Source organism: Sminthopsis crassicaudata, chromosome 5 (assembly GCF_048593235.1).
Source record: "Sminthopsis crassicaudata isolate SCR6 chromosome 5, ASM4859323v1, whole genome shotgun sequence".
Classification (NCBI taxonomy): domain Eukaryota; kingdom Metazoa; phylum Chordata; class Mammalia; order Dasyuromorphia; family Dasyuridae; genus Sminthopsis; species Sminthopsis crassicaudata.
This window is the reverse complement of record NC_133621.1, coordinates 45,730,488-45,756,805: the sequence shown is the minus strand read 5'-3', so window position 1 is coordinate 45,756,805 and position 26,318 is coordinate 45,730,488. Positions and strand designations below refer to the sequence as shown.

At 35.4% G+C, this 26,318-nt stretch overlaps 1 protein-coding gene across 5 annotated transcripts in view; it reads left to right on the top strand.

Moving 5' to 3' along the window:
- AKAP9 (A-kinase anchoring protein 9) overlaps positions 1 to 26,318 on the top strand; it is a 169,911-nt gene that overhangs the window by 90,292 nt on the left and 53,301 nt on the right. For all 5 annotated transcript variants that reach the window (XR_012482927.1, XM_074272247.1, XM_074272248.1 and 2 more), the window contains 4 exons: positions 1,891 to 2,096; positions 10,007 to 10,233; positions 20,625 to 20,787; positions 25,135 to 25,347. Coding sequence is in view for 4 of the 5 variants with exons in the window: in XM_074272247.1 (XP_074128348.1) it covers positions 1,891 to 2,096; positions 10,007 to 10,233; positions 20,625 to 20,787; positions 25,135 to 25,347 (809 nt within the window). In the remaining variant the exon portion in view is untranslated. The remainder of the gene's footprint in view (positions 1 to 1,890; positions 2,097 to 10,006; positions 10,234 to 20,624; positions 20,788 to 25,134; positions 25,348 to 26,318) is intronic.

The following is a 26,318-nucleotide window of genomic DNA, read 5'->3' as shown; positions in this document are numbered from 1 at the left end:
TAAAACCATCCCTTTTTGGGCATTCTGATTACTTAGAATTTCTCATCTAACTTCACAGCTTTATATACCATTTCACTACTACAAGGATACCATTGTAGTTATGAGTTATTTCATCACAGAACATTTCATTATTTAATGTGTATAGAAATGCATCAAGGAATATTTCTTTTCTTGTTATTTTGTATTCAAAACATTGTGCAATTTTTGTTTGATGTTTGTTTCTTTTCATTTAATGCAAACAGCAAACAAATTTTAATTCAAGTATCAGTGTATTTTTAAAAGTAGCCACATGCCAAGCACTTTTAAAATTTCACCTATTTATATAAATATTATAAGTGAATTACTGCAGACATAATATCAGTACAAAATATAAAACACATTTGTGTGTTCTTAAGAAATTTTAATGACATTTAAAATCCATTGTTATTCAAATGAATATAAATTATGCAACTTTAACAAAAATTAATGACTACTAACTTCATTTCCTCCTTTTCCAATTCCTGTAATTGCCTACTCTCTTGTATATTCTTAATCCCTCTGCTCAGCTTTCATGGAGGCACTTGGCCCCTAAGATTTTGGCTCCCCCATTGGATCCTCAGTATGGCGCACAATCAGTATGGATCTCAGACAAGAAAAACAGTGTATGAAAACTAGAGTTTCCCTAGAAATATAAAATAAAATGATTTATTTTATATTCATTATCTAGTCAGTAGACTTGGTTACTAAATATTTAATAGTTGTAGGAATTTGGGTAATAAGTAGTTTTGAGGGGTTTTGTTTGTTTTTCTAATTATATATTAGGTTATTACTTTTGTTTAATTTTAGGGAACCTTGTGAAATAGGTAATTTTTCTTCTAGGGAGAATTTACTTGAACACTACTCTTGTGTTTGTAGTAAAGATGTTTAGAAAAAATTAAGAAAAGGTAAATGAGGATTCTTATTTAAGTTATTTGATTTTAATTTTTCAATTTTCAAGTATATATCCAGTCAGAGAATGTGGCTTACATATGCAGATAGCATGATCACCATTCATTTTACAAAATGAAAAAAAAAAAAGAATTTTCTCATTTATCACTCTAAAAATGCCATATATTTGATATGAAATATCCTGTGACTTGATAATCAACTCATGCAGTAGGAAATTATGGGGAAAATTTTAGTTTCTAGACAAACTGTCTACTTAGAAATCCCATCAGTTAATCCAAATAGGTGTGCATATAGAAATATAAATAAAATGTAAGGAAAGAGAAATATTAGAATGTCTTTATTGAACTTAGTTATTTAAAACAATCATTTAATTATTAAAAAATTTTATCAGTTAAATTCCAAATTATTCATTGCATTTAGAGAGGCTCTTGTAAAGAGAGCAATATGCTTTGTGTTTATTGATAAGAACTTGTCTTCAGTTCATGGTAAATGTCCCATTATCATCACTCAATTACCATCTTAATCCAGCATCTGCAAAGCCAGAGTTTGCAGTATTTGGAATCTGAACTGACCTCTAGAGAAGCACAGAAAGTGTTAGAGAATTTTTTTTTTTTTTTTTTTGAGGGGGAGCCTGTTTTTCAAGTGGATGCCCTTAAAATCTTCTCGTGAGCTTGCAGGTGCAGTAAGATAAAGTCACTTTATTTGTTTCAGTTCAGTGAAGTACACATTTTTATGCATCTTGAAATATCATAGTTTATGGGCCCAAATCAGATGGTTAAAAGAATCAATTAAAATTTAGGTGTCAAAAGACTATAAGTGAGAGAAATGACTATATACTGGTTTATTCTCTAAAAATTAATGAGTATTTCCTTATGGATTTGCTGCATTTTATGTATATGATACTTAATTCATGACAAGTATAGTAAAATAATATAATTAATTTATATATGTTTACATTTGTAGATATGCTCTCCAGAAAGCTAATAATAGACTCCTAAAGATCCTCTTAGAAGTTGTAAAGACAATAGCAGCTGTTGAAGAAACAATTGGCCGTCATGTTCTTGGTATTTTGGATCGATCTAATAAAGGGCAGTCATCAACTAACATTGTTTGGAAATCAGAGCCAGAAGGAACAGTGAAATCCTGCATCCATGAGGAAGACATAGAAGGTACCAGTTCTCTAGAATCTTGAAATCATTTTCATTGATTAAAATCTATTACATGAAAGACAGTGCAGTATTCACTAGTAAGATATCAAAGCGTCTGCCACCACAGCAGGCCCCCAAAACCTATCTAAGGAGCTTTTCTTCTAAAGTGTTCTTCAAAGTACACAATCACAATCAAAATGCTGTTCTGCAAAGCTGCCTCCAGCCATACAGCTCCTGGAAGGTCAGTCAATCATCTAATGAGAAAAGTCTCTATGGTTGAATCTCAACCAGTGAGAGAAAACATATCTCCTTGCCCAGGAACCACTCATATCATCAGTATCCTTGAAATATGTCATAATTTGAGAATCTGCAAAGAGATAAAAATTTGAATAAAAAAATAGGCTTTATTAAAGTTCTCAGAAGAAAATCACTATGTAAATCTAAGATATTTTTTAAAGACAAGAATATTTAAAAGGAAATAATCCTGTGCTGAAGCATGAGAGTAAGCTTGGCTGATGTCCATTTCACATTTTATCTTTGCTTTCTGGCCTGGTTCTTTCCCATCTTCTTCCCATTCCTCTTTTGTAAGGATGAGCCAGAATAATTTAATTTTCCTGGAGGTAGAAACCTTCTCTTCTCTTTCCTTAGTAAGGAGGAAGGATGCCCCTTGTGGCTGCGTGAAGGCTATGGCTTTTCATCTACAAATTCTCCCATTTAATTTTAAGTCATACTTCAACATTTCCTTTTTATGGGTGCCCAATATCAGTTTAATTTATGGCAACCGCTTGTGTTATGTGTTCTCTGTACAAATCCAGTCTAATTAAATGAATTCATTTTTACGAACATATCTATAATTATCATCCATCTCCATGAAAATAACATTTTTTCTCCCCCCTCCCCCCCGCCCCGGCCCTTTTCATTTGTTGAAGTTCAATTCAATTCAACAAAGAACTTCTCTTCTACTAAGGGATACAACATAGATAGGCAGACATAAGGTAATCTGGGAAAGTCAAAAAACATTAAGGACAAAGGAAATTAGGAAGTGTTTCTCAAGGAAGTGAATGCTTGAGTGGGCATTGGAGAAAGCTAGATTCTCAGTCAGGAAAGGATGTTGCCAATTTCAGGTGAGAGCTGTCACAGACCCAAGCAGAGAAGTGGCTTATGGAAGGCTGAGTGCAGGCAGTGGCAAGGAGAGCCATCTGGCTACAGGTGAAAGGGCAATTCATGAAGGAACTTGAAAGGGCAGGCGAGAGTAGGAGGCCGAATAATCTTAAGAGCCGTAGCAAGGCTTTGATTCTAGAGGTGATAGGGGAGTGTGGCAGTTTCATGAGCAGAGGCATGACATGTGGGAGGCACTGTGTACAACACAAAGCTGGAGGTGGAGGGCTCAGACCTATGGGGTATTGAGTGACAGGTCTGGCAGGTCCCTCTGGACCTGAGTTTTTTCAATTGTACAGTCATCAACTTATCTAGAGAGCTTTAAGAAAAACCTCTACTTTGGACCCTAGTCTTTTTAAAAGAATTCCTGGAAAAAATGAAATATATGTTCAAAAGATTCATTTGATAACTTTTTTTTCCATGATTTTGATTATAAACTCTTCCTTTCTCCATAGATTTGACATATAAACTATTCTGTTCTCCTAATTGGCTTATGGTATCACTCTTTATGTGTAAATCGTGCACCCATTTTGATCTTAATCTTATAGATTTGTTTATTAGTGCCTAATTTCTGCCATACTGCTTCTGATTTTTGCAGCAGTTGTTATCAGATAATGAGTTTTTTCCCTCAAATCTTTGTAAGGTTTTAGGTTTATCATGTACTAGATTACTATGGCCATTTGCTACAGTATATTTTGTATCTAATCTATTCCATTGATCTACCATTCTGTTTCTTAGTACAGGTTTTAGATAATTGAGCTTTAAATAAGACATTTTCTTAGGTTGCTAATTGGTTCAACAAAACATGTCTTTATACATACTGACCTATTATTGTTTATGAAATACTTTATTTATTAATTAATTTATTTATTAATATTTGCATCTTCACAGTAACTTGTTGGACTACATGCAAAGGGGGGATGCATCTTCATTTAAATTTATATTATTGAGGTAGCTGAGATTCCAGGAGAAGGCAGTTCTACTCCAGAACCATACTAGCTACAGTCGATAGTAGAATTTTTTTCTTTGTTTGGGAGAAATCTAGTTTTGATTTCCTACCAACATAAATGTAACATGAAAAAAAAAATAACAAAAAAAACCCATAAAAAATACAACATAAAAATTTCTTTTTTTTTTTTAAACATTTCTATAAAAGTCTTGTGAAAGAAAACATAGCACCTTCCCCGAGAAAAAAATAAAACTTCAATGAAAATAAAGGCTAAAAAAGTATGCTTTAATCTGTATTCAGAAAACATCATTTCTTTCTTTTTTGGAAGAGGGGTGGGTAGCATTTTTTCATCATAAGTTCTTCAGAGTTGCTTTGGTTCATTGAATTGCTGAGAAAAACCAAATCATTCACAGCTAATCATCTTGCAATACTTCTCTTTCTTTGTACTTAGTACATTTCACTTTTTATCAGTTCATGGAAGTCTTTCTAGATTTTTCTGAGAGCTTATCATTTCTTATAGCTTAATAATACTGTATACTATACAGTTTCCAATTCTCAGAAAAAGCTTCTATAACATTTTTATATATGTGGATCCCTTTCCTTTTTTCTTTTTCAAATCTCTTTTAGAAAACATACCTAGTAGTGGCATTGCATTATTTTCTAGCCCTTTGGGTATAATTCCATATTTATCTGTAGAATAATTCAATCAGTTCACAATTCCACCAGTGGTGTATAAATGTCTCACTTTTCTCATATTCCTTCCAACATGTGTCATTTTCCTTTTCTGGCCTGTTAGCCAATGTAATGGGTATGAGGTAGTACTTCAGAATTGTTTTAATTTGCATTTCTTTGACCAATAGTGAATTAGAATATTTTTTTTCATATGGCTATAAATAGCTTTGATTACTTCATCTGAAAACTTTTATAAATTTGAGTCAGGTCTCTATCTGTTTGAGAAACGAGACCTTTTCAGAGAAACTTGCTTCAAAATTTTCGCAATTATTATTGCTAAATGTATTTACCCTTGTTTCTTCTGTTCTCTCTCTTTCCTTTTATCCTGTCCCTCCCCAAAAGTGTTTTGCTTCTGACTATCTTGTCCCCCCAATCTACCCTTTCTTCTATCATCCTCTTCCTTTCTTATATTCCCTTCCCTTCTCTTTTCCTATAGGGTAAGATAAATTTCTGTCTGCAATTGAGTGTGTATGTTATTCCTTTTTTGAGCGAGTTCTGATGAGAGTAAGGTTCACTCTTTTCTCCTTTAATCCCTCTTTTCTCCTCCAATCCCCCTTTTCTCTTCCATTGTAAAAGCTCTTTTTGCTTCTTTTATGGCAGATAATTTGTCATTCTACCTCTCCCCTTTCCTTTCTCCCAGTATGTTCCTCTCTCATGACTTTTTAAAATAATGTCTCTTCACATTCCACTCAAACCTGTGCCCTCTCGCTCTGTGTGTGTGTGTATACACACATACCCACTATGTATATATATTACATACACACACTCCTTCTAACAGCCCTAATAATGAGAAAGTTCTTATGACTTTTAAGTATCATCTTCCCATATAGGAATATCAACAGATAAACTTAAAGTTCTTTATCATTTCCCTTTCTTGATTGCCTTTTTACGCTTCTCTTGAATCTTTTATTTGAAAGTCAAATTTTATATTCATTTCTGTTTTTGTCATCAAGAATGCCTAAAAGGCTTCTATTTCATTGAATATCCATTTTTACCCTGAAAGATTATATTCAGTTTTGCTAAGTAGTGATTCTTTTTTTTTTAAATTTTATTATTATTATAGCTTTTTATTTTCAAGATATATGCATGGGTAATTTTTCAGCATTACAGTTGCAAAACCTTTTGTTCCAACTTTTCCCCTCCTTTCCCCCACTCCCTTCCCCCTGATGGGAGGTTGACCAATACATGTTCAATATATTAAAGTATAAATTAAATACAATATATGTATCCATGTCCAAACAGTTGTTTTGCTGTACAAAAAGAATCGGACTTTGAAATAGTGTACAATTAGCCTGTGAAGGAAATCAGAAATGCAGGCGGACAAAATTAGAGGGACTGGGATTCTATGTAGTGGTTCATAATCATCTCCCAGAGTTCTTTCACTGAGTGTAGCTGATTCAGTTCATTACTGCTCTGTTGGAGCTGATTTGGTTCATCTCATTGTTGAAGAGGGCCACGTCCATCAGAATTGATCATCATATAGTATTGTTGTTGAAGTATATAATGATCTTCTGATCCTGCTGAGTAGAGATTCTTGATTGTAATCCTAACTCCATTGCTGTCACATCCAAATCCCTCTTGTCCGATAACATAGAAGCTGCTAACTTTTGTGTTATACTGACTATGGTTCCACTATGGTTGATTGTTTCTTTCAGGATACTTGCGATACTTTCTCCTTGACTTGGAGAGCTCCAGAATTTGGTTCTAATATTCCAGGGAATTTTCATTTTGGGATCTTTTTTAGGAGGTGATCAGTAAATTCCTTCAATTTCTGTTTTACCCTTTGGTTTTAGAATATTAGAACAGTTTTCCTTGATAGTTTCTTGAAAGATGGTATCCAGGCTCTTTTTTGATTATGGCTTTCAGGTAGTCCAATAATTTTAAAATTATTTCTCCTGAATCTGTTTTCCAGGTTAGTTGTTTTTCCATAAAAATATTTCACATTGTCTTCTATTTTTTTTATTTTTCTGGTTTTTGTAATGTCTGGGCTAGCTTTTTGGAGGAATTCTGAATGGGCCTTGGGACCAACCTTGGTCTCAGCAGAATAATCACCACGAGAATAGTCAGGAATAAAGTCCAAAGTCTTTATTGTCTCTTTCAGTCTCCCAGTTTGCGCCAGCAGTCTCAGTCAGCCAGCCAGTCTACAGTCTCTCATCTCTTCCAGTCAGCCATTTAGCAGTCTGCACATCTCAGTCTGTGACTTTGGTCTGATTCTGACCTCTTAAATACTTTATTACAATTACATCAATTTATCATACTGAGTGTAAGCCAATCATTACATCACTAGGGAACCATTATCTCATCAATTCCATATCTTGTTGTAAGATTACATCAATCATACTGAGTCTTTAAGTATATCTTTTCAGAGTTCCAGTCCTCTACAGGTTTTGTTTATTATAATTTGATTTCTCATAAACTCATTAGTTTCCATTTGCTCATTTACAGTTTTTAAGGAATTATTTTCTTCAGTGAGCTTTTGTACCTCCTTTTCCATTGGGCAATTTAAGGCATTCTTCTCCTTATTACCTTTTTTTGTATTTCCTCTCATCACTCTCATTTCTCTTTCCAATTTTTCCCTCTACCTCTCTTACTTCATTTTCAGAATCTCTTCTGAGCTCTTCCATGGTTTGAGATCTATTCTTATTTTTCTTGGAGGCTCTGGATATAGAAGCTTTGACTTTGTTATCTTCTGAGTGTGTGTTTTGATCTTCCTTGCCACCATACTAACTTTCTGTAGTCAGAATCTTTTTCTGTTGTTTGCTCATTTTTTCAGCCTATAACTTGACTTTTAATTCTTTGTTAAAGTAGGGTTTGGGCTCCAGGGTAAAGAATTCATTGTCCCAAGCTTCATGAGTTTTGTGCAGCTATTTTCAAAGATCTTTCTAAGGCCCTTTAAGTTTTTTATTCTTCCAAAGTGATATTATCAAAAGAGAGGTGTGTTTACTACTTTGCTGGCCTGTATTCTGTTTGTGAGCAACCACAAGCTCTCTTTTCTGCCCTGGGAACTGTGAGGAGAATACCCTCTCTACTGCAGGTGCAAGTTCTATTGTGCTAGTATTTTCCTTGCCCTAGGACTGTGACTTAGGATTGCAGACTGGATCCAAACATAGACAAAGTAGCAGAATGTTCAATGTTTGCAAAGAGACCCCTGTAATTTCCTTCTGTTCAACCCCCTACCATCTATGGTCTGAGACCTCAAGTCATCTTTGGCATCTGACTGAGCATCCAGTGCTGTTACTGTTTCAGAAGTTCCAGGGACTTCTGATTTGCTGGGACCTGTATGCTGGACTGTGCTCCAGTCTCACTCTGATGCAAGAGACCTTGTCTACTGACCTTCTGAGTTGTCTTGGGCTGAAAAATTACTTCACACCATCTTTTTGTGCGATGTAACAGTTTAGAATTTTATTTAGAATCATTATTAAAAGGTATTTGGAGAGATTTGGGGGAGAGCAGGCAAGTCCCTGCTTCTGATCCATCATCTTGGCTCCATCTTTCCCCATGTCAACATAACTACCTTTCAAGGAGAAACCATGCTGTGGCAGAAAAAAAAAACACTGAGTTCCAGTTGGGCAAGTCTTTCTACTTTTAAAGATACTAGAAAAGTATGCTTTTATGCCCTGGTCTGAGACCTAGTTTAGTGTAAGCTCTAGCATTCCATCTGGATCCTTGTGAATGTAGGAATTACAATCCTTGGAAATAGGTTCTGATCTTCTCCTTTTCTGAACGTCTATGAGAAGTTGTCCCAGTCAGGCTAACACCAAAAATATTTTGATTGGTCCCAGAGAGTGCCTAGGAATGAACTGAGGGCTGGATTCAGAGATCTGAGAGTCATGAGCTTCAGATAATCATTAAACCATCAGGAGTGGATGAAGTCATGGAACGTAGAAAAAGAAGAGAAAAGAACCCCAAGACTGTGCATTTTGGTACTCATTCTTAGAAGGTTTAGAAAGGCAAAGTGATTTGCCTATGATCACTCAGCCAAGAAATGGAAGAATTTGAATCCATATCTTCCTATCTCTTCTATGCTGTGCTCTCTGTCAAGAAGGTGAAGTGCTGCCATGAAAAAGAAAGATTAGATAGTTATGTTTTTCTTGGTTCTTCCCACTGAACCATGACTGTTCGCATATCTCAGCTTATCATAAAGGTTATATTCCATGGCAGAAATGGGTACCTTGCACTTTAATTTATACTTACATAGAAGGCACACCCATGCTTTATTAACTTTAAATACATATAGATATAGTTGACTTATATTATCCAGAAAACAGAAATAGTATAAAAGAATTAAATTTAGTCAGATTAGGAACTCTTGTTTAGGTTACAATTTAGTACATTAATTGAACCTTTAACAAATTAAGTTAAAATTGTCTACAAGTTTAAATAGTTTTTTTTTTCACCTCCTACCTAAAAAACTAGATATATTCAGTGAAACATTCAAAACCAAGAAGAGGAAAAAAATCAAAAATCCTAAATAATGACTACATTCTTTTCTACAAGGCTTATAATCGCTCTCTTTTATATTGGGGTTTTTTTTTTTTGTTGTTGTTGTTTTGTTTTTTTTTGTTTTTGTTTTTGTTTTTTTGTTTGTTTGTTTGTTTTTGGGGGGGCTAGCTATTGAGCAGCAAAATAGTATTGCATTCTTTGTATTGTCAGATATTGATTTGATAAGTAAATTCTAATTGATTTTATGGCATTATAATTGTGAAAGGTAGATACCCATACAATTACTCTGTTATTCAGTAGTTTTTTAATCATGTCTGGTACTTCATGATCTTATTTTGGATTCTCCTGGCAAAAAATAGTGGAAAGACTTGTCATTTCCTTCTCCAGCTCATTTTACTGGTGAGGAACCCGAGGCAGACGTGCTGATGGCCTGCCCAGGTTTAAGTAGCGCAGCCGGTCAGGGTCCAAGGCTGAATTTGAATTCAGAGGAGTCTTTCTGGCTCTAGGCCCAGCACTCACTATGGCACCACCCGGCTGCCCCCACCTCCTGTACAGCTGCTTTCATAAATGGACTTGCCCTGTTTCATTTTCAAAATATGTCATAACTTGTGAATGTGAATTTCACCATCATCCGTTCTCCTCCTCACAGAAGAGCCCATGGTCCCTTACCGTGGAAGCGGCACGTCCAGTAGCGCCGCTAGCGCCTGGTCGGAAGTGGCTGAGGAGAGGGTGGAGCTGTGCCAGCGGCTGGTGCTATGTGGCTTTGCTGGAGCGGAACTGGACCCTGAGAATGAAGGGCTCATCCTAAGCGTGAGCTCCCGCCTCCAGGCAGCAGTTGAAAAGCTTCTAGAAACCATCAGTGAGACAAGCAGCCAGGTAAGGCTTCCTAGGAGCTGGAGGCCTGGGGGCCTCCCAGCTTCTCATCCAGAGTCTGCCAGCCTGGCTTCTGGCAGGAGTGTCTCTGATTTCTGGGCTGGGGGCCCCTTATGTCAATGCAGACCACATGGACATGTTCTCATCAACTTAAAGTATTAGGGAGGACCTGAAGCACTGCAAGACATATCAGAAATAGTTCAGAAACTCCAATTTTCTTCCTCCCAGCACTGTCATCTCCTCCTCCTCTTCAGCTACCTCCTTAAATCAGAAGCAGCATGGCGGATTGCAGGTGAGAGAGAGCTGGCCTTGAACAAGGGAAGACTTGGCTTCAGACCCCTCCTCCAGTATATCCTGGCTGGGTGACCCTGAGAGAATCATTGAACTTCTCAGCGGTTTAATAAGTCCTTGAACCTTGTGCCAGCCCTCTGCTTCCCTGGGCATGTGCCCCTCTCCTGCCTCTCACCTATCCCCACCTCTGCAGGAAAATTCATATTATTATAAAAATTGCTTTACATAGAGGTCTGTAGAAAAGTCCATTTAAGTAAAGCAAGTACTATCTGTGCTCATTTTATAAAGATATTTCTGAAAGGTTTCTTCTACCTCCAAATTTTTCTGGCTTTCTGGGAGGTTGTACTCAGTTTGATGCAAAGATTACAAAGTAAACCATCAAGTACTCTCCTATAAAGGTCATTCATATAATATTTATTTGTCTTTTCACTTTTTGTCTAAGTTTTCAAGTGTCCCAGGAGATTGTCTGCTCTATGCAGGGAGACTAATTGTTCAAGTTAAATAGGAAATGTCATGATTGGACCTGAATGTTTCAGTTGCATCAGATATTATAAAAATTCTAGTTTCCTCAAATATTACTATGACTTAAACATAGTTCATTTAGTAATTGGTTTTGAATTTTTAGGAAGATATGAAATAGTTGTGATAGTTTAGACTTCCTGATTTGTTCAACTGCACTTCTAAGATAATCAGTAATTAAAATGAGCTTGAAATCAGTGTCTATATTTAGTAGTTAAAGTAACACAAAGCAACAGCTTAAATGAGTGAATTTTTAAAAAACATCATCATGCATTTTAACTTGGTTTCTTTGTAATAGATTTTTTTTCACTTTGACTTTGATTTTTCAAGAATCATTCTGAGAAGCCACTTTGTTAGATGCTGAGTTCATATTCATGGGGAAACTTGGAAGTGGAATTCTCATGGTCTTTTTTTCTAAGACTCAGAGCCCAAATATATCTTCTCAGAAATGTGAATATAGTTAAAAATGCTTTGTAGCGAACTTGCCTATGTATATATCTTGTACTTACTGCAGAATACAAAGACTGCTTTTCTTCTTCTAGTTGTCACTGAGAGAAGTGCCCTTTTGTGACAGCCTCTTGGCCTCCTTTAACACTGGCTGCACTTTGATTTCTCCCTGACTCACTGGTAGAGGTAGAAGAGCCAGGAGTACTCTGTTTCCCATCACCATTCCAGGTTCTCTCCTTCTTGGAACCTCCCTTTGAAGTTCACTCAATCCACATGTACCACCCAATCAGAATTCTAGTAGTTGTTGTCTACTCCCTTCTTCCTAAATGAGTTCAGTATCTAACTCACAGTATTTTCTCTTCAACCCTTGTACAAGGAGACTTGAACATGTATAGTGATATTCCCTCAGATAGCTAGATTTCACAGTTCCTCAACTTACTTCCCATGACTTACTTCTTCACCCCATCTCAACCATACAAGAGCATCATCCTCCTTGCCTTGCTGTCAGCCACAAATGTTCCACCTAATCACAATATGTTTTCAGTCCACCTCTTCCCTGGCAACCCCAAATTCTGTTTTTTAGCCATACGGTGGCTTTTAGTCTCATGACCCCCTTGGTTTGTTCCCTGGCCATCACCCCTGCAGGAGTATCACTCTTCTACCTTCCCCATCTTGACTCTTTAGGGAACCACTTCAGCCCTCCACTGCCCTCTTCTTACATCATCACCAGATTGACGCTGCCCTCTTCTGCCACTCCTCCCCCCAGATCCTCTCCCTCCTAACCATGGCATCGGCACCTCATCCCTCCCATGTGGGGTGCTCTCCCTCCTGATCTCTGCCTGGCTCCTGACTGCCCAAGCTTCCTTTTAACCCCCATCAAAGCCTCACCATGGACAGAAAGCTTTTCCTGGTTTCTGACAGTTGTGGCACTTTGCCTGTGGAGGTTATTTGCAATTTTCCTGTCTTTAGCTCAGTTGTACGTAGGGTTGGTGTGACGTCTCTTCCTTTTGGCTCCTGGAGAGAAGTGATTCTCCTCATATCCTCAGTCCTGAGCCCAGGGCCCGGCCCCAGCATTAGGGACACAGAGTACTTAGCAGGACCTGTGCCTTTCCTGAGGAACTCTCCCTTCCTCTCCTCAAAGCAAAGCAGACAGAGTTCTCTGACTCTCTCAGTTTAGGCAGGGAGATGGTGGATGGAGAGAAGGTACCTGCCCACCTTCTTCTTAGAGAGAATTCCTCCCTGCCCAGTGAGTCCAGGACAGAACGGATCCTTTCATAAAGGACTGAAGGGTTGAGCCTCCAGAGACTTATTGTGGACAAAGACTAGTAGTGCCCTTTCCCCGTCCTTAGGCAGTATTGATTCAAGTCTAGCTCTGAGGAGACCAGAACTTACCCTAACCTCCTCTCCTTTGGCTGGGCACGCCATAACACATTCTTCTCCACCAAAGAATTGTTAGATGCAGACACCATTAGTGTGCCACGGTTCTTTTCATCAGACCACACATCTAAATAGAACTTGTACTGGGAAGGAGAAGTGTATTTTTGAAAGTCTGTTAAAACAAGATCACATGTGTAAAATGTAAGGTTATTAGATACTATAGAGCAGGAAGTGGAGGGGAATGGGACAGCCACAGGTGATGATGACCTGAACACTAGGTACAACAACAGCCTTCCAGTGCTGGAGTTGTAGAAGTTGAGAATTTTGTATGGCCTGCATATGCTGTTAAAATTATCTAAATGGCCTCTGGCAGGGGGAAAAAAAAAAAAAAAGGCTCCTTACCTCTACTAGAGAGTAAGCATTATGCTTTTACTACAACACATTGCATTATCTATTGTACAGCATATTATGCTGTACATTACCAGGATTTGGGGGGTACCCCATTTAAGTCTCTAGTATTGCCCCAAGGTTTGATGGGTATATCCTGCTTTCATTGAATAAGTTAATAGACAAGCTTTTTGCTTTAAGAAGCAAAGTTGATGATGATTATAATATGGCTATCAAGGTAGAGAATTAATATCTACCTTAGAGGTTTTTGTTATATGTAGTTGTTTTGTGTCCGACTCCCTGTAATAATTAACTATTATAATATAGTACTGCTGGATTTTACCCAGACGAGCTAATTATAGGATCAAGCCTATTTGAAAACAGTGAACCAAGGCTATGTCATTAGTATACACTGAAAGAGATTTCCCTCACACTGGCAGAAAAGTATCTTTAACAAGTTGTTGTTTTTGTTTGTTTTTAGTACATTTTTCCTTGAAAAGTGATCTTTTTTGGTGGGTAAGCTTTGACCATAGCTTTCACAAATTGAATGGCTACAGACAGCTACTCCCTGAAGTAGTTTTCCACCCACAAATGTTTTTCACCGTCTTAGGATGCAGTTTAGGACCCAAGAAGATAATTTTCCAAGTAATGCCCTTAGGCCCTGAAACAATTAATGAATGAGCTTAATTAATGTTGACTCCTACAGACTATTTCTTTAACTATCTGATAAAGTCTTTAGAGTTTTCCTGATCCCACATCTGAGAAAAATGTCATGTGACCCATATGTCCTAAAAAATGGTCAACAGTTTTGTTTTCTCAGAAGGGAGGCTATTCCTGAAAATGAGTCAGCTACATAATGGTTGTCTGTTTTGTTTGTTTGCTTTTTAAAAGCATAGATGGAACAAAAGCAAACGAGAAGTATATAACTTACTCCTCCCACTCTATTGAACCTTATTAGTCAGTTTTGTCAGGATTTGGCCTGATAGTTAAATAGTTTGGAAGATTTGTTGGAGGTAATAGTCACACATGGTAAGAACATCAGCCATGTAAAACTCCCAAGAATTCAGTCATATCACTACATTTTTTAACATAGTTAAGGATTTTAGCCCTTTAGATACCATTTAAAAAATGATTATCATTCTGAATAAAAATATTGTAACATGTTTTATACACTTCCTTTACTCTTTGAATAGACTGTACTTAACAGAATTTAGGTTTTCTTGATTCAAGTTTATGAAAAGCAATAAATCAACAAGTATTTCTGAAATACCTACTGTGTGCCAGGCATTACAGATAGGAGTACAAAGAATGAAATTGTGTCTATTTGCAGTTAGCTTACACAAGACAATAAATCTACATAAAACTACATACAGCACAAATATAAATTTGTGAAATACAAGGTAATCTAGTCTGGAGGTACTCCTGTGCTTTTTATATTCTTAAATCTGCTTTTCATTATCTTTCAGCATTTTCTTGTGCTTTCAAAGCTTGATACTTTTAACTGCCATTAACATTATATCTGCCTGAAACAGAGCTTTAAATATAAATATATTCATTGCGGTTTTCTGCTTCTGAAAAGTTCCTGGAGGCCAACAATGGCAGTTGAAGGCCTAGCACCTAGTACAGTGCATATAGTAGTCATCTAAGAAATGATTATTTATGAATTGATTCTATGCTTGGATGAGTTTGAAAACCAGGTAATCAAGCATATTTTGTTGTCAGTATGATGCTATTTGAGTAGTCTAGATCCCTGGTGGTCTAGAGATTAGTGGCTATGAGAGAGTTATCAAGAATCCCCTTCAAATCGGCTGCAGGTAATAGGAGTGAAAGAATTCACTCATTCCCGAATATCAATTGCAAAATGAAAGGCTATTGTTAGATAGAAATCATTTTAACCAGAGACTGACTTCTATAGTGGCAGATCTATGGGAAATTGAGTTTTGCACTGAGAATGCAGTTCTCAGTGGACAGAACAGTCTTGGCAGCTGAGTAAGCTACCGAGGTCCTTGTGCAAAGACTTTAGTTGATGGATGCTTATTATATTGGCTATCTTAGTGGGGGTTGGAAAGCCTGAGCTGGGTGGCCCAAGCAAGTCAGAATGGGGGCTGGGACAACCGGAGCAGATCAGAATCAGTGGGGGCTGGGAGAGCTTAAGTTGGCTCAGATCCAGTGGGGGCTGGGACAAGCCCGGATCTCCTATTGGAATTCAAAGAGATGCTTTTGACCAGGATTTGTGAATCAAAGGCCCTGGGATCCAGGAAAGACATCTTTGTCTGGGGAGGATGTGCCTCAGCCAAGTGGGGCTGGGAATCTGAAAGGAATCACAGAGCAATAGGAAATACAGTTTCTTAAGGGACCCCCAACTCGCTTCATATATAATAAGCATAATTATCTTCTTCTGTAAGATTCTAAAGTACATGAGCTCTAATATGTATTTTATGTAGCATCTATTTCGACTGTTTTGTGGCTTCTTTTGCTGATTTACTGATTCCTGACTGTGTTCAGGGTAGTTTAAAATCTCCAAATAGAGTGTTAACCACGTGATCTTTGGGCACTGCCATCTGTAATTGTCTGGTGAGCCTTCAAAGTGGGCTTTCCCACTTGGGACCTTGATCTGACATACCAAGAAGTAATTTCACTGATTTGATAATATTGAGAAATTTTAAGAAGATCCATTAATAACCATACCATCCAGATGGCATTTTATTAAAAACCACTTGACAAGCATTGGGAATGGCAAGATTAATTCTTTCCCCATGCAACAAATTTTAACCGAAACAGATTCCACATTGGGTCATGTTTAGAACAATAGACTTATTTGAAGACTTATTTGATCCCTTTAGACTCTTGGTCAGATACCTTCCTCCAATTAAAATTTTCCTTTCTCTGTTCTAAAAAATCCTTCTTGAGGTACTTGGAAATTTTCATTGCTATTCAACATCTAATTAAATAATGAGCTCCATTAATGAAATTTTAAAGTTGGTATTGAATTTTTGTTAGAGCCATCTGTTTGTCTAACGCTTATCATTTTTTGAGAAAGAATTGTCAAGTTCAAGACATTTGGAAGCTTGCTCAGAAAAGATACTTAACAAATGTCTTTCATTTCATCTAAAGATGTTTCACATTGAATATGTCATTTAATTTTTCATGTACATTTTTTTAAAAATTGAAAGCAGCTTATTATTATCAGTATTTGTTTTAGAGCTCTAATTGCACCAATTCACTACTGTTGTGTCATTGTGTGCTTTTCAGCTTCTGTTAAGGTTCATTAAGTACACAAACTGGCATAACTTCAGCAGCTTAGTGCCTTGTGCACCTTCATTTTTAAAACAATGCCAAAAATATTTTCTTACTGGAAAACAACTAGTCTCTGTGCATTGGAATATCAAAATAGTTTATAGTTGAATTATTTGCTTTTCTCAGCTAACTGCTTGAGAGGATGAATATTCTTTGTTAGAGAAATACCAGGTAAAAAAAAATGCCAATAAAATTCTCCAGAATTAAATAATGAATGTAGTATTACATGCTTGAACAGGCTTTTCAGTAAAGTGGACCCATGAACTCAGTGTATGCATATTTTTTAGCTTTGTTAACATTGAGAAAAGTGAGCAGATTATTTTAAAAGCACAATTTACCTAAACACCCTTTTTCAAAGTCTGACGTGGTACTTGGATCCTGTTAGACAAGCTTTTTTGTGGGCGTATTAATTCAAATTCCACCTGCCAGTGCACCTATAGGTAAAGACATAAAACCACTCCCTCTACTTTGAGCTTTTCCTGAGGAACTTTGACTAGAATCTTTTGCCTAGCCTGATGCACTGTTTAAATAACAATTCAGAAAAGCTTTTCCTTTTGAACCAAGCAGCAAGAACAAAGACAAATAATGTTGCTGCAGCGAAACTTCTCCTCTTTTGCTTCTATGGAGATTTCAAGTGTTGACTTTCCCTGCCGAGTTCTACCTGCACTTCTTGCTTTCTGCTGCATAGAGGATTGACGTTGAAAGAATATTTTATTGCTTTGTTTTGCTGACTTGCTGCTTATGGTCTCATTCTTTCACTTTTTAAGGAATTTATCACTCTTCTGGAGAAGATTTTATTGTGAGAAGAATGGCAGAATCTAGTTTTTGAAAAGTGATTTTTTTAATAATTCAAGTGTGTGCATTAATTGTCCAAGATTTATGCCTTTTTTGTTGCTGCTCTGGTCTTATCTTCAGAAATTGGCAAGGAGAGAAGCCCTCTTTAACCAACTATATAGGTAGCCAAACTGCTCATTCGGTTGAAACAGATCATCAGTGACCCTGTCTAGAATGGATTCCTATAGGACTTACTGGGCGTCAAACACCTTCAGTGGCTTGTGGTTGGAAGAGCAGGATGAAGACATATATGAAGTTGAATCACGAGTGCCTTTACCAAACCCTTTTCCTCTCAGTGAACATTTGGATGAAAATAATTCAGTTGTTGTTAACACTTCTATTTTTCATTTTAGTCATAAACGAAATGGGCATATATTAAAGCTCATTTCAAAAATCTCCTTGCCTACCCCACCATACTCAGTAAGTACTAAAATTATTCCTTTGGTTGAAAACTGAATGAGAGAAGAAATAATATTTTACATAGTTATGATAGGCATAGAAGTGATGGACTCACCTTTTTTGCCTCAATTTTTTGGTTTTTCATTTAAATTTTATGATGCTATTCAGCTTTAGGTAAATTAAATTTCAGTGATCTTCAGTAACCTAGTACACAAATCTACTCTAAATTTGAGGGAGAATAGTAGGCTAATGTGACAGTTGTCCAATTTTAGTTATCTATAGTAACTTTCTTAGGCTGGTTTACTGCACTTGACGAGTAAAAATTTGATGGACGTGTAAGAGAGAGTAGGGACATGTTCTCTATGAAATGATGACAAGTCAAAGGGTCATTTTTTAAAATTAAATTTTACTTAAAGTTTGAATTAATCTTCAATAAATACAAGCATGTCATTATACCAAAAAGAAGAAATAAGCTTGTAATATTAGAAACTATGAATGTGTACAATTGTGTTTTCTTAAGGAATAAATGTATTAAATTTAATAGTGTCATGATAGAGCTGCTCCAATTGTTTATGGCTCAGTCATGCACCTTTTTGTTTACTTCAGTGTATTTCTCATAATGTTTTTATTGAATTCAGCACCTGTAGTGGAATAAAGGTACCTGGGGTCTTAATTTGATTTTATCTCTATGTGGAACTTAACTTTTTCTATTTTAAAAGTAATTAGTGTGCTATTCTGAGAAAATATTATTGTGATCCCTTTACAGGAATCATAATATTATAGGTTATGTAGTTATCATAAAGAATACTATATATTTAGTGTTTGTGCCTCAAGTTTATTATTGCTAAGACAAATATTTTAATCAACTCTCTGTGTTCTTTAGTATGATATAAACCACATTCTTGTGAAGTTCAGTGCTTAAAACTATAATATGCTTAGCTAATATTTAACAAGTGTTAACCACACAAAGCAGGTGGTTTTCAGAACTTTTATTATCCTTCCCGGAACTTATATTAAAGTGACAGTGAATTTTATCAGGGTTATTAAAAATGCTCACCTAAAGTTCAGTTACAATTAACAAATTCATAAAGTATTTTTTAAAATATTTAAGTGAAAATGTTTAAGACTTAATATTGTTATACAAAGTGGTAGTAAGTCATTTTAATTAAATAATATGTATTGTGAATACAGTTCTCATAAAATAAAATGTTATTTCTTTAAGATAGTATAACAAGAAAAGATTTTATGGCTTTATAGAACTAACGTATGATAGTGAGAAAGCCAAAAAGGCACCTTAGAAATCACTCTGCCCAACCCCAACACTTTATATATTAGATCAATTGAGGGCCAGGGAAATTAAGAAGCTTTCCTCAAATTATGTGGGTTCTAAGTGACATAGTAGGGCCCTCACCTGTGACTTCATGCTAAATGATGTTTGCACTATACCATGATGCCTTCTGCTCTGTTTTTTATTTTATTAAATTAATGTAATATTACTATAAATTAGTTTGGTCATAAGTGAAACTTTTTATTTTAAATGGGAAATTAATTCATTATTGGTGGTTTTATAGTGCCATGTTGGATGTACTAAGGCTTATTTTTTTAACCCAAATCTGATTTAATATGAAACCTCAATGCAGTTATAATCAGAGTTATTTTAAAGCATGTGTGCACACATGCATGTGTGTGTGTGTGTGTGTGTGTGTGTGTGTGTGTGTGTGTGTGTGCGTGCGCTCGCGTGGGCACATTTTTCTTCCAAATCTTGTTTCAATAATGTGGTCTGTATTGAAGATTAAGCTATATTCAGAGAAGTATAGGAAAAATCACTTAAGCAAACTCTCTTTAAGGATATTTTTAGATATTGATAGATTACAGAACAAAACAAAGATAAATACTATTTCCTTATACCAGTCAAATATATATTTTCTTGACTTGTTTTATAAAATTGAATAGAACAATTAATTAAAAAGTCCTGGGGCTTAGCTGGCCTACCTGTTTGAATTTTTACATATTTTTTAAACAACTACAATGTGAGTTACAAACAAAAGTGACAGAAATAGGTGAGATCAATCAATATCATTTAAATATGCATATTTTACTTGTAGTTACTGATTATTTCATACAGAATGAACTTAAAGTTAAAAGACCTGAGTTTAATGTGAACTTAACTTCACATTGTAACTATATGCAATTGAATTGCTCTAGCCTATCATTAGTTTCTCTGAGTTAGAAGTATAAAGACTCTCCTTGCTTTGCCAAGCAAATCAATTATATAAATTTGATCTCATAAAACATACAGACAGAGCATTTATTGCAATTTATTATATGCCAAATATCATGTTAAGCAGTAGCAATAGAAAGACAAGCACTAATACTGTCCCCAAGAGTCATACATTCTGATGAAGGAAGGCAATACATAAAAAGTCCCTTGTAATAATAGCATTTATTGAAAGTATTTAAATAGGGGGAGCTAGATGGTGCAATGGATAGAGCACTGCCTCCCTTCCCAAATCAGAGGACCTGAGTTTAAATCCAGCCTCAGACATTTAACACTTATCAGCTATGTGACCCTGAGTAAGTCACTTAACTCCAGTTGCAAGAAAGAAAGGAAAGAAGGAAGGAAAGAAAAATATTTAAGGACTGATTTCCCTAAATAATACAAATTTCTTAAGCTTATCTTTTTTCTTAATATCTCCTTTTAATCATACAAGTTATAATATTAAAATAGAGTAAGGCTATTCTTCACTTTAAGAGTTGATTCTTAACTTTTGACCATGATATATATATATATATATTAATTTCCTCAATTTTTGTTGATCAATTGAATTTTTTTCCTAATTTAGCTTGAACACGCCAAAGTCACACAGACAGAATTGATGCGTGAGTCATTCAGACAAAAACAGGAAGCCACAGAATTTCTGAAATGCCAAGAAGAACTACAAGAGCGGCTCAATGAAGAGTTGAAAGCCAGAGAACAGCTGGCTGTGGAGCTTAGTAAGGCAGAGGGTGAGTTCCTTGGCTATATCTGTTAATGGTGTGTAGATGGATTTTTTGTTGTTATTGTTGTTGCTATTTATTTCTCTTTAGTTTTTTAGCATTGATGGGGGAATTATCTTTGTTCACATGTAGTACGATGCAAACTCACAGATTTCTGTGCACACACACCTGTAAGATTTGCTTTGCTCATCAGTCAATATTTAACTCGCTTTCCAAAATGAATGAGAGGTAAAATATAATTGAAATGAAATTATGAAACTATAAACAATTAGATTTTATGAAATGTTGCTGTTTTTATTATGGTTATTAAATGATTATGACCAGAGTTGAGAAATTTTTACTAAAACATGCATCTTGAATTTGATCTCATTCAGGTTTGCAGAGGCATTTCTAAAAATATAAGACTTACTAATGAAATATTTAATTTATACTAATAAAGTGTTCTCATTTCATCTGTAAGGCCTTTTTCCCAGACATGTTAACTGTACATTCTAGGTGTTTTAGTGAAACAATTGTTAATAAGTATTAAATATCCACATTTTACATGGTAGAAGACAGTTATAAATTTGAATTTGAATATTTATTTCAATTTATTCATGATCTGTTATTTATTTATTCTGGAACAGTGGCCAGAATATGCCTCAGTAGTTAAAAGTTGCATACATATTTTACTTGGGTAGAAGACAGAGGTTTCCAAATGTTCTAAGTTCATGGTACCCTTGTTATTCCAGTAACTCTTTCATGGCACCTCTTAGCCAAAAGAAGTATCTTACAGTTCTCTTTATTAAGAAGTTAGGTCCAAACAACTTAATAAGCATTTATGTCCTAATAACTTAGTGGTTTTTTGAAAATTTAATACACATAAATTGAAAATAAAACATTTTTCATTCGTCCTGAAATAGCCACAATTACTAATGAGATGTATGCAACATCTGTTGTGCACTAACTTCTCAATCCTTGGAATCAAATTGGTCACTGCCATCTTTATTTCTATTCTAGTGATTTTTATTATTATTTTTTTTAATCACAGTAACCCCCGAAAACTGGAAAGATAGAAGAAGAAAAGTTCATGAAGTTACTGACATTGCTAAAAACACAAGTAAACAAAATCCCATCTCAGACATTTGAAAAAGGAATATAGTGCAGGCATGTAGAGTGGAAACTGTATTACTTTGAGCTAGTAATTTGTGTAGTTAAATTATTGAATTTAAAATAACCCATGGGTTCCCTGTGGATTTGCTTTAGGACTCTGGAATTCCATGGAATTCCTACACAATTTAGGAACAGTTGATTTAGACAATAGTTTAGTAACAATTAGAGCTATCAATAAGTGAAATGAACTGTCTCAGGAGGTAATAGATTCACATTCATAGTCTTTCAGTAAAATCTGAATGACCACTTGTCTGATCTGATCTCCTCTGTAATGGAGAGAAAGGAGATCCTTTTTTAGGTGTTTCCACAATTTTTCAAGGACGCTTAACTAGGGTAAACCAATTGCCACAATGAGAAATCTAAAGAGCTTAAAGCCGGCAAAGATGTTGATCTTGCCACATGGAAAAGTATGGTAGGCAGGGCCTAAAACACTTAAGAAACTTGCTTATAAAATTTTGTGGATCATCCCACAGTTATCTTAGGAATCATCAAGGATGAAACCAGAGGACTGTAGACTATAAGTGAGAGAGATCTATCCAGGTATCTCTAACAAACTAATCTATTTGTCAGAATGGAGTCACTGTCTTTGGTTCCCAGGATGCTATGTGAAGAATAAGTAGCTAGCTGAGACCAAGTATACGTAGAGAAGGTCATCAGGACAAACCTTATCCTGAAGTACTCTGTCTAGATTCTGGTGTGCAGTTGGATGGACAGCTGGCAGAGGCAGTCCGAATTGAATAGTAGTAGGATGATAGTAGACTGGATTTTCTTTGGTAAATTGTGTGGGGTTTTTAATAACTCCTGTATTTTCTGCTGTATTTGGCTGTGGAGCATAGAATACCACACAGTCCCGAGAATTAAACTTGCAGGTCATTCCAAAGGGGTAGTATAATAGAGTGGTTTGGGGTCTGAAGATTCTAAGGTACATTTCTAGGATGAGGCACAGAAGCAAAATTTGCATCCATCATTGGACAGCAACGCCCACAGTGTCAGAGGAAGGCCCTGACATGCTGGTGGCCCCTCTGGGGATTATGTCCAATCCAAACCATCGGGTGGATTCCAGCTTATTAGGACAAAAGCTGTGAAGTATTGAAATTCGAAAATAAGCAAACTGTGGCTGCAGGCCATTGAATGACAGGAATAAACCAGGTCTAGACAGATACAGTATCTTTCTGTGGCTTGAGCTCAAGCTCTGTGACTCTCAAACCACTGGATCTACCCTACCAGTCTTTATTTTTAGAGACTGATAGATAGATTTAGAAGAGTCACAGAGAAGGACCTCAGAGAGAATTGTCAGTTCCGAGGAGCATTGCATAATGAGAGAGAAATTTACATAATTCTCTCCCTCTCTGCCCCTACTCCTTCCCTTATTCTCATATATCTGCTCAGAAAGGCAAAATAACTCTCTGACTCCTATAGGATAAAATGTTGATTGCTGTGCTTGGTATCTAAAATCCTTTACAATCTGGCTATAGCCTACTTTTCCATATTTGTTACATATTACTCCCCATCCTGTGATCTATGGTCCAGCCAAATTGGTATCAGCACACCATGCTATATATGAGTATGATGGAATTGTATTGTGCAATAAGAAATAAAGCATATAAGGAATTCAGACAAACTTGAGATGCATATGAATGAATATAAAATGAAATAAACAAAACCAGAAGGATAGTATGTGTGCGTGCGAACAGTGTAAATGAAAAGTGAATTTTGTATAATTTAAAAAAAAAGATTTGTGAGGAGAATGAAACATTTCCTTCATCTTGGTAGAGAGGGAAGGGCTGACTAAAACCTACATTATCAGATGCAATATCTGTTATCAGCTATTTTTGCTTGCACGTTTTTCCTTCATTATAAAAGTATTCAGTTTCATGAAGTTGGGAAGTTCAGAAGGGAATGGTATTTTTAAAAATTACTGAATACTTGTAACACATAAACAAAAGACATTAAGAAAACATTAAAAAATAAAACCATACCCTGATTAAATAAATAAATGAATGAATGAGTATTCATTAGTTTATCAAAATCTTCAAAAAAAATTTTATATTATTGATACTAACTGTACAAGTATTTCACACTGCATCACTTCATTTAAGTTTCTTCATTTTTAAAAAATCTTCTATTTCCTTATATATAATATTAATCACAGTTATATACAACTTATTCAGCCATTCCTCAATTATGAACATGATCTTAGCTTGCAATTTTTTTGCCACCATAAAAAGAGCTGCTATAAATATTTTTGTGTATATATGCCTTTTTCTTCTTTCTTTGATCTCTTTTAGATGTAGATAACTAGCAATACTACCAGGTCACAGGGTATGCACACTTCATAAACTCATGAAGAATGAAATGAGAAACCAAGAGAAAAGTTCAGAAAAAATAATTTTATGAAAGCACTGAGAACTATAATCAATTCAATGGCCATTCATAATTCCAGAGAATCAGTGATGAAACATGCTATCCACTTCAGAGAGGTACATAATGCATACTGGTTCATAATGAGATATACATATATACACATATACACATACTTAAACATTATACACACACACACACACACACATATTTGTATTTATATTTAAACATAGCCCATAGGAGAATTTGTTCTGCAAGCTTTTGCACATTTGATACAAGAAATGTTTTTCTTCTTTCTTTTTTCCTCCATTGGGATGCAGAATGGGAGGGAGAGCAAGTTGACTTCTGTTCATTTTTAGAAGTGGAGTGATAGGAAAAATAAAAAAAGTGATAGGAAGATGGCATGTGATGCAATAGATGACATCATTATAGTATTAATTTTGATAAACTGTTTCACTTTGCTATAACAGACCTCTCTTAGAATGAGAGTTATCTATAATTATTTGTGATATGAAACAAGACACACCCATAAAGGTTTAATTTTTTAATCTGTTACACTTTCCATTGCACCTCTCCTCATTGTTCTATACAGTTAATCTAGTTATTCTAAGGCCCCCAAAAGCCTTATAAATGTAAACTGTTGTTATAAGGGACATTGTAAGTTAGAATAGTATTTAAGCAACAACAACAAAAAAAAAAAAAAAACAAATAGCACTTGAAGTTAACAGTTTGAAATGGTATGTATACAAGTTGTAAATTGATATTGCATCTGTTCTTCTTTTGAAAACCTACTGATAAAACCACAGACTAAAACAAGCCCATTCTGATAATTTTGTTTTCTAGGTATCATTGATGGCTATGCAGATGAAAAAGCTCTCTTTGAAAGGCAAATCCAGGAAAAAAGTGACATAATTGACCACCTAGAGCAGGAGCTGTTATGTGTAGGTAATAGATTACAGGAATTGGAAGCAGAGAGACAACAAATCCAGGAAGAAAGAGAATTACTATCTAGACAGAAAGATGCCATGAAAGCAGAAGCAGGACCAGTTGAACAACGTATGTATTATTTTGACTTTTTCTATTAGATATTATTATTATATATGCACATTCATTTTGAGTTGATTGGCTTTTTTTTTTTAAAGTGTCTTTGGCACACATTATATTAGTACTTAAAAATTTGCTTTAAAGAGCACATAAATGTATCTAATTAGTAACTGGGATGTAGTTTTTTTTCCCTCAGATATCAGTAGAAAAGAATACTTCCTCCCTCAACTTTATGTTCTTATCCTAAGTGGAAGTTGTTAATGATGCAGAATATGAAAGAACTTGTGAAAGGTATATATTCTAATGGCAGAGACCAAAAAAAATTTAGTTGGTTGATGAACAGTACTGACTGAGAAATGATGAACCGTTTAGAGCAGAGGTTCTCAAACTACGCCCTGGGCCAGATGCAGCAGCTGAGGACATTTATTTGGCCGCCCGTTTATGGCACATGGGCTGAGGGGCGGAGACAGTGTGAGCTTTTGTTTTTACTGTAGTCCGGCCCTCCAAAGTCTGAGGGACAGGGAACTGGCCCCTAATTAAAAAGTTTGAGGACCGCTGCTTTAGAGGGATGAGATAGTTAATTGTAGAGTTGAGCAGAATAAGAAAGTTAAAAGCAGGCTGTCCTTAATTTTTTCTAGTTGTTTGTAAGTAACAAGAACAATAACTTTTATACAGAAAATATTTCTTTTAATTTTAAAAATAATTAACATCTTAAGAGTTTAGGGGAAGGGTAAAAACTAAGAATTTTTGTGAGGATGACATTTGAAGTATATGTCATTAATCTTATTTTGGGTCTCTTTTTTTTTTTTTTTTTTTTTTTTTGTCTCTTTCAAGTATGTCAATTTCATATTACAGGTTACAAGTAGAATTATGAATTTTGTAGCCTCACAAACTTCCGTAACAATGTTTAATAATTCTAAAATTTCTGACTTAACAATATAAAATTTTTTGTGGTGTTTGTTTAAATTAATGTATTGAACAAT